This window comes from Lonchura striata, chromosome Z, assembly GCF_050655825.1.
Source record: "Lonchura striata isolate lonStrDom1 chromosome Z, ASM5065582v1, whole genome shotgun sequence".
Lineage (NCBI taxonomy): Eukaryota > Metazoa > Chordata > Aves > Passeriformes > Estrildidae > Lonchura > Lonchura striata.
In genome coordinates, this window is record NC_140740.1 from 76,787,364 (window position 1) to 76,796,219 (window position 8,856).

Below are 8,856 nucleotides of genomic sequence, written 5' to 3' on the forward strand. Positions count from 1 at the left end.
ATTGTTTACTTTGAACATTTTTTGGCCGGCGGAGATTGGCGGCTGGGCTGTCCCCCCCGCCCCGCCTGGTCCGGCACCTCCAGTCCTTCGCGGGGACTGGCGCGGCAGGGTTAAGGTGGCAATTTGTTTACGGCCCTCGCTCCCCCTCCGACCGCCAGGCAAGGGAGAAAACCGGTGCTTTCTCTGCTGGGGGGACCCCGTTCTCCCAGGGCAGTCGCCGTTTCGGCGCTCGGCGGAAAACTTCACAAAAGCCCAACTTCTGCCAAGTTTCGGCCGGTTTCTCCCCTGTTCCGGCCGGGAGCGGGTGCTGCCGAGATCGCAAGGCGCTACGAGGGGATGGAGAAGCAGAAAGGAAGCGGAGAGAAAGAGGGGAGGAGCGGGAGAACGGGCCTGGGGTTAGCCATGGGGAAGCCGGGACCGAGCCGAGGCTGTTTCGGGAAGTTTAGGAGGAGAAGTGCTCCGCAGCACAAGCACGCACCAGGGCAGGCACAGCCGAGCAGGGAGGGAAGGAGGGCAGTCTCTCCCGCACTGAAGAGTCACAGACGTCCCTCTCTTTTTCCCAGCATTTTATTGGTGGCCGTTTCGTTTCCATCTCCTCCTTCCACCCCCGCGAGAAAACACACCACCTCCCTCCTCCTCCCCCGCGGAAAAAGCAGCACTACCACTAGAGTGTATCTCTGGAAAAAAGAGTGAGAGATTGAATGCACCTTTGAAATCTGCTCCAAGGCGAAAGCCGCATCGCAGTAGCTTGGTCGCTGCAGATACTCCCGGTCAGGCACCGCGGCGCGCCGATTCCCTCCAGTCCTTCGCCGCCTCCCGCCGCCGTTTCTCGGCGCCCGGCCGGGGTGGCCTCCGCCGCCCGCGCTGCTGCTGGTCTCCAGCTCCGACGCGTTACCGGCCGAGGCCATGTTGCCGCCGCCGGCGGGACGGGAGAGCTGCCGCTGGCGCTGCCGCGGCGGGGCCCGGGGCCCCGGGGGTGCGGCGGGGCCGCGGGGGGCTGGCGGCGTTGCGGGCCGCGGGCTGATGCTGCTGCTGCTGCGGGGGCTGCTGCCGCCGCTGCTGCCGCCGCCGCCGCCGGGGCTGGGGCTGCTGCTGGGGCTGCTGCGGCGCGGCCGCCTCACGCGGGGCGCGGGGCGGCGGCTGCCGCCGCGGCCGCTCCGGCCGAGTCGCTCCCCGCGCCTCCCATTGCCACATCGCGCGCGGACCCCGAGCTGCAGGCGGCCGCTCCCCGCGCCCGGCGGGCGCGACCCCCGGGATCCCCCGGCCGCCGCCGCGCTGTGCTCCGCTCCCGTTGAAATCGCCTGGTCCGGCCGGCCTCCGCTGCCTCCGGGAAGCCGCTGTCCGCGGCGGCGCTCAGCGGCGGCGGCGGGGCGGCGGCGCGGCGGGCCGCGGCCGCTCCTGCTGCTGCTGGGCTGCCTCGCCGCGCTGCACCATCCTGCTTCAGGGCCGGGGTGCTTCCCGCGGGCCGCGGGGCCGGCGGGGTTCCGCGGTCGGCCCCGCCGCGGCGGCGGGCGGGCGGCTGCCTGGCGCTCTCCCCCGGCGTGTGCGCGGCAGCACCGAGCTGCAGCCCCTCGGCTCCAGAGATGAGATGAAGAAGAAAAAAAGGACTCTCTCCATTTGGATAAAGAGGAGGAGGAGGGGGGGGAGGGTGGGGGGAGTATGAGTGGAGAGAGAGCGAGAGAGGGAGGGAAAAAAAAAGGGGCTGAGAGCCCGCCCCCGGGGCTGTCAGATGGCTTGGGTTTCTGCGAGGTGATTGGCTCGGGGAGGGCAGAAATTACTCAGCAAACATGACTATTATTAGCTGCTTAGCAACAGCTCACCAAAGTAGAGAGACCACCCAGGCCGGCAACCCTTGTGTGTGCATCTCCAGCTTCAGGGGGAGCCTTAAAGAGATCCAGTCTTCTTTGCATGCAATACTTCCATTAAGGAATGCCTTCTCCCTCTTTCTTCTTCGTTTTCTTTTCAAGAGCGTTACTCCCCCCTCCCCTTACTCCCCTCCCCCGACCCCCGTCCGGGACGCTTGCAAATACACGCACGGAACTTTCTCGCCAGGGACATATAGAAATACATTTTTCCCTTTTCAGAAAAAGAGTGAAACGAAGAAAAAGCAGCATTAAACGATTTCTAAAGGCCTTAAAAGAAAATCCTTTTAGAGGCACCTTGGCCTCGAGCTGCAACAAATACTGGGAGGTCTGAGCTGAATTCCCAGGCTTGCAGGAATAATGACAGGGTGGTGGATACTGCGGTAGAAAGTGCCAGATTTTTCTCCCTCTCTCTTTTTAACTGAAGAGGAGACTTAGTTCCTTGCAAGAAAACCACTCCAGTTAGAAAAACACAATGAAAATTTAACACTTAAGAGATTTAAAGACACGCAGTAGCTAGCTGTTTCAACTTAGGATTCATTCTTTAACTGAAGCCTGAGGAAAGCCAATTCTAACGTTTTTTAGCGTAAAAGCCCATGAAACGCAGCCTGCCTGGCCGCACTAAGCGTTTCTCGAGCTACACGCGATTATTTACTTTTTTGGCACCGCTTCTCCGCGCCTCTCTTCATTGAGAATCAGCCATTAGTTGCTGCCTCTAGAGCTGCGCGCGTCCCCCCCAGCCCCGAGCTGGAGCCCCGGCCCGCAGCGCGGCTCCCCGCGGAAGCAGCTACGGGCCGTGGCGGACACCCGTGGGCACCGGGGCGGGGGGCAGCCGGCAGCCCGTCCCTCCGCCCTCGGCCGGGCCGGGGAGGCGCTCTGGGGGGCTGCCCTCCTGCAGGACGGCTGCTGCACGCCTGCGGAGGAGCGCGGCTGTAAAGAGCTCGGGAGCTGGAGGAGGAGGTGGGAGAAATGCAGCGAAGAACAGGGGCATGGGGACCCGGGGAGAGAAGAGAACCCCGTGCAGCCCCTGCCCAGTGTGGTGCCCGGCTCGGCAAACCCGCAGGCACTGCGCACCTCTGCATTCAGCCCTGCCGTGCGTGAACCTGGGACAGTGATTCTGAGTATAACCCCTGAGCCCCCTGAGGTCACTGCAAGCGTCCTCTTCCCCTCGGCAGGCTGGTGACCGCCCTTAGCGGGTCCGGCCCGGCGCCGGCAACTCGGGCTGGCAGCGTCCCGGGAGCCGGGGGCCGCCGGAGCTGCGCTCCGCACCGCACCGATTTCTCCGTGAGACTGCCTAAAGGCAACAACGGTCAGGGCCTTTCAAGGGCCATACCTGCCGGCTAGGTATGGCCCTTTTCCCTTTGATTTCATCCCAACTCCTTTTTTTCTCACCCTGGGAAACTTGTCTCTGTGAAGGCCCTGCCCTGTGCCCTGCGCAGGATTCTCCAGGAAAGCTGCTAGGAGCAGCAAGCTGTCATGCATGCACACGTAGGTTCATACATTTGGGAAGGAAACTTGAAGCGGTTGCGGCTGGAGGCTGTTTTCTGTTTGAGGCTGAAACCTGTATCTGGAGTGCAGTCGGCCACCTCCAATTCAAGTTTCCACTTGGGAGAGTGACCATCCATCTAGCTAGGAAGTGATGTGACAGCACTTCTGCAAGTGCTCAACCTCACCGTGTCTGATCGGGTAGCAGGGCAGGGGAATGGAGAAAGAAGGGATGGGCACAGAAACATTTTGGTTCAGCCTCCTGCTAGGCTCGAAAACCAGGGAAGAGTGTCCTTTCAAGAACCTGGAATCCCCTGCACTGTCCTTCGTGCCTCCTGCCTGCTAGTCTTCACACAGTAGCCTAAAGCCCATTCTCACTGCTGAAGACTCAATCTGAAGACTATCTGAAGACTCAAATTTAACAAGCATTGTCTTAATCTCCCCTCTCTGCCTGTGGTCTGGAAGGATTTTTTTTTATTTTTTTTTTAAGCATGCACAAGAGATTAATTACTTCAGAGATCTAATTGGTCTTGTTTCAGGGATGGGTGTGTGTATGTATGTTGGGGTTTTTTCCCCTCAAGGAAGAAATGTCAATGTAAAAGTCTCCACTTGGGTGGTCAGAGCAGTGGCTGCCCCCAGTCTGCCTCATAGCTGATGCCTGCTTGCTACATTCCTGGCAATAATGTTGTTCTTAATCAATCTGCCCTTATTTACATTTGTAAGCACTGCTGACTGTTATATGCATGCTCTGAGTGTGCAACCGCTCCTCCACACCAAGGGCTATCTCCATCATCAGCAACTCGAAGGGATCTCCCAGTTTTCTTATCTAGGACGTGCTATGTGCTGAAGGCCTAAGAAGTCTCATTATGTAGAGAGGCTGCAATCTACAACCATTCATACCTCTTCCTTTCGATGCCTAGACAGCCCAGGCTGGTGTACAAGAATTTCAGCCTTGATTTAGTCGTAGTGGCTTACTTTTGTAATGCTCTGCTTCTTACATACATTCCCTTTGTGTCCATAACCCCTGATACTGTGGAGCACTTCTCCAGCCAGGTAGAGGATCAATCCAATAGAGATTAACAATGGGTAGCAGATATTTACAGTGATGTTACTTGTTACTTTAATATTTTTTCCAGGTTGCTCTTCACCGGTAGACACCCACCAAACGCATTTGCACTGCTGGAGCACCTGATTACCCTAATAAAGGAAAGACAGGAATGAAGCACAGCCACTTTGGGTTCCATTTGTACAGTTTACAAGAGTATTAACCCTGGGAGAAGACCGACTTGTGGGAAAATAATCAGATTTTCTCTATTCCCTCAAATTTCTGTCTCTCACACAGGTTTGCATCGCGCAAGTGCACAGGTCTGCCTCGGCCCTGTGCTCCGCCCGCGCACCTGATTCTGGCTATGACATAAGATCACAGTCTCCGGTTCTGCGGGGCAGCCTGAGCCTCCCTTTCCTTTTCCACTCGAGTGCCGTGCTGGCCACCGGGCCGGCGGGGGTTGCCGTCGAAGGGCGGCGGCCGCAGCGGGGAGCCGCTCCGCGGGGCAGCGCCGCCGCTCAGCGCCCGCGCCCGGGGAAGGAGGCGGGCGGCTTCTCCCCCTCCTCAGCCCTGGAAGAAAGGGAACTGCTCGAGCCAACTTGTCAAAATAATGCGGCTAATTACCCCTGATCTCCTTTAATGGAAAGCTGCTCTGCACGCCACAAAGGAGCAAATGAGGGATCTACAGCACCAACCCAGGAGCGCTGGCATTTTCTTCTGCAGAGGGCTGCGGGGAAATGTGCCTCCAGAGGAGTCTCCGAGGCTTTTGGGCTCCTCCCGCACAGCAGCGGACTCCCAGAGGAGGACAAGAGCACAAACACAGAGAGCTGCGTGCGGAAGACAGGGGATGGAAGAACAGCCCGCTCTGTCCAAAACCACGAGGACATCCCAGCCCTAGCAGTCCTTGCCATATTCTACAAGGGGCTTTACCTCTATAAACCCAAGTAGTCTTGAAATCAGATTCTTTTCCTGGCAAAATGCCCCGCCACTTGCGGGACATTAATGTGCATTGAGAGGGGAAAGTTACGCTGAACCTTTTTTAGCCAGCCTGGACAACACCAGGTCTGTGTTAAGACAGAGCTCAAGTTTTGCATGTGCCAGAAGGCAGGGCATTCACTTCCATGATCTTTGCCATCGGGCCTTGAAGAAAAAAAAAAAGCTGAAGGGCACAATCTCTTTGACCCATTGCTGGAGCAACAAATTTATTAGAGATATAGGCGTGAGAAATTAAAAGGAAGTAAAACAATTCAGGCTCATTGTATGTCTTTCTTTCATACTGCTAATCCGGTTTACACATCACGCCTACATGTCTCAATAGGGCTTTATACACTGTGGCAAAGCCAGAACAAAATAAAAGGTGCGTGTGTGAGTGTGTGCATGTGTGTGCATGTGTGTGAGATATAAGGATAAAAGCAGAGAAGCCTAAGATGTTTTAATTCAGAATGGGCTGCCAGTTTTATATCTACAGGCTCTTAAAATCAAGTAGATTTGAAAAGATTCCTTCTCCTCCCCTCCCTCCTCAGCCCTAATACTTCTAAACAGCACTACCTGCTGTCCAGATACAATGTCATGTCAGACACACAATGCCCCCAGTAGTTGTAACCAGAAACTAGATACACCTATGAGACTGTTGCTGAAACAAGGACAGACTCTTTAACTAGAGCTGGTAAAGGCTATCTGGTTAGGAGCTGTGAAACACCCTCTTTGGCTCCAGCACTTATTTTAAAAGCATCCGACGATACCAGATGTCTCCCTACTCCCCTCCACACTTTTGCCTTCACCAGGTCCACCTCCCGCAGTGAGGCTAAGGCAGTGGAGAGGGTGAGATCTGTCACTGAACATCCCCCCGCTCTCCAGTCCCTGGAAGCAGTGAGACAGCACGAACGAGACCAATTACAGCAGCGCTGTACCGGTCCTGATGGTGCCCGGTACCAGACACACGAGAAATCCAGTCCTGAAGATGGAGGCTGAAGCCAATAGTGACTTCAACCTAAGGCGACCCTTGTCCTGCAGAGGCTAGCGCCAGAGGAGCTTCTGTGCTCCCCACAAGGCGGCTTGTTCGGACCAGAGCTCACACAGGTGCGAAATGCAGAGATCGGGGACCCGTTTGCGGCACTGAAATCACCTCAGGAGCCACCTCCTACCAGCGGCGTGTCCCCCGAGCATCCCTGCCGCAGCTCAGAGCCACCTCACCGCCAAGCCGGGCGAGGGGGAGCAGCGGCCGGCCCCGGGGGAGCCCCGCCGCCCTGCTCCACACCCAGCCCCGTCACACCCCGCTCGGGCCGCGCCCGGTCGATAGCCCCGGCCCCCGACAGCGAGAGGGAGACTCCCTCCGCCCCTCCGAGCCCCGTGTAGCCCCTCCAACACCGCCCCGGCCCGGGCCCTGTCCGCCGGGTCCCGCGGTCCCGGCCCGCTGTCGCCCCGTCGAAGGGAAGGCGCCTACCATCGCTGTTCTTGCAGGAGCCGCCCGGGGAGAGCCGTGCTGGAGGTGTGGGTGCGCCCTCATTCACTGCTACTGCCGGCTTAAATGGAACATCAGTGTTTTCTCATGTCTTTTCTTTCTCTTTCTTTCTTTCTTTCTTTCTTTCTTTCTTTCTTTCTTTCTTTCTTTCTTTCTTTCTTTCTTTCTTTCTTTCTTTCTTTCTTTCTTTCTTTCTTTCTTTCTTTCTTTCTTTCTTTCTTTCTTTCTTTCTTTCTTTCCTTTCTTTCTTTCTTTCTTTCTTTCTTTCTTTCTTTCTTTCTTTCTTTCTTTCTTTCTTTCTTTCTTTCTTTCTTTCCCTTTTTAGTTCCTTCCTTCCTTCCTTCCTTCCTTCCTTCCTTCCTTCCTTCCTTCCTTCCTTCCTTCCTTCCTTCCTTCCTTCCTTCCGTCCCCTTTACGCCAAAGGAACTGAAAATGTAAAAAAACAACCCTGCTAGGTTGCAGACATTCTGCCGAGTGCTGGAAAGCCTCACAATTACATGCCTGTTTCTATTAAGCAGCTCCATCGTTCTCTGTGTGGGTGGTCTGGATCTCAATAGGCAGGACCTGTCAGGGTCACGTGAGCGACAGCGAAGGTTGCCCCTTCACAATAAACTTTAGGGAAAAAACCGGAGGGAGGAAGGAAGGAAGGACGGGAGAGCCCCGCAGGACTGACCCCGCCCCGCTGCTCCCCCCAGCAGCACAGCACACCGGACCGGGTCTCCTTCAGCCTCCTCCTCCTCCTCCCCCTGCTCCCACCTTGGGTGTCGAGGGGAGGAAGAGTGCGAGAGGTGCCGGGTTGGTGAAATGCAGTTTACTTGTCAAAAAAAACTCCCATAGTTGGGTAGGTACAGAGAGGAGAGAGAGGAGGAGTTTCCTTCTGGCTGCTGAGCATCCCATCAGCACCAGATTTAGTATGTTTGTTTCTAAAACCTTTATGCCCATCCTCCTAACTTTTGGTAGAATCCACTAGAAAGGCATCTTTCAAGTGAAGCAGGGCAAAGCAAGAAGTTACCACCAATGAATAATTCCTGAACGTTACTGGGGAAGTCCACAGTGATTTTATTTTAAAAGCAATATTCTCTTGAATAGTTACAAGCAGAATATACAAGCAGAAATTTACTACTAATTTTTTTGAGCTCGTGGTGGATGGTAATTGTTACAGGATCTGATACCAGTGTTGTCAAGTGTTGCTCCTGAATTAGGGCACAATGTAAGGAATAAATTACCTGGTTTTGGAAGATTGTCACTCATTGTTTATGGATTACCCTTTTCCTCTAGTCAGTAGCATTTGATTTATTATTAGAACTAGAATCTCTATAACATATTTTGAGAATAAAATACATTCTACATTGCTGCAGTCCTTTGTCCAAGTTGCTCAGATAATTCTGTCTGTGTTATGTTTTGAAAATGTGCTTCATGATTGGGTTCAGTGATTCACATGACTTCTTGGAATGCTTCTTGCTTCTTAGCCATATTTTATATCACTCTACTGTTCGAGAATTCCACTAATATATTAAAATAATGTGTATGTTACAGTAATGTGTTCATTATCAACAATATTAAAAAAAATGTATAAGAAAAACTGTTATGAAACCTCTTATAATCCAATTGCATTAAGCAACCTGTACTGCATATATATGATCTGCATCAAACCAAGCTGGGTATCAAAATAATGAGTAAGGAGGACATTTTTTTCCCCTACAGAACTTACATGACAGGGGCTTGTGTCAATGACAAAGACTTGGAAGAGTATGGGAAAAGACTTTTTACAGTATTTTTAAAACATACATGAAAAAACATGGAAGAGGAGGGAGGAAGGGGAAAGGGACCAAACATCCTTCCTCTAAGCAGCACTACACTTCAATGCTTCAGTTTTATCCTGTTTTATTCCCCTTTGCTCCTATATGGATAAAGACCATATTTCAATCAATTCTGTATTTTCCTTCTGAAGCCACTGTTGAAGGTCTTAAACTAAAGCTATTTTGGCTGTAACTATGGGCTGG

The 8,856-nt window shown here is 53.9% G+C and overlaps 1 protein-coding gene and 1 long non-coding RNA gene across 5 annotated transcripts in view; one reads left to right on the forward strand and one right to left on the reverse strand.

Annotated features, from left to right (window-relative positions):
- The window catches only part of PTCH1 (patched 1), a 72,844-nt gene extending 65,413 nt beyond the window's left edge, over positions 1-7,431 (reverse strand). The window contains exon 1 of one of the 4 annotated variants that reach the window (XR_013341598.2): positions 708-1,070. Coding sequence is in view for 3 of the 4 variants with exons in the window: in XM_021531149.4 (XP_021386824.3) it covers positions 708-908 (201 nt within the window). In the remaining variant the exon portion in view is untranslated. Of the gene's footprint in view, positions 1-707; positions 1,078-6,835 lie in introns of those variants that run through there. The other 3 variants (XM_085568123.1, XM_021531149.4, XM_077790145.2) reach the window with 3 other exon arrangements.
- On the forward strand, positions 630-5,638 carry LOC110471015 (uncharacterized). The gene is made up of 2 exons (XR_002465517.4): positions 630-770; positions 4,690-5,638. It is a non-coding gene; the product is annotated as an uncharacterized LOC110471015 (long non-coding RNA).
- Positions 7,432-8,856: the final 1,425 nt, after the last annotated feature.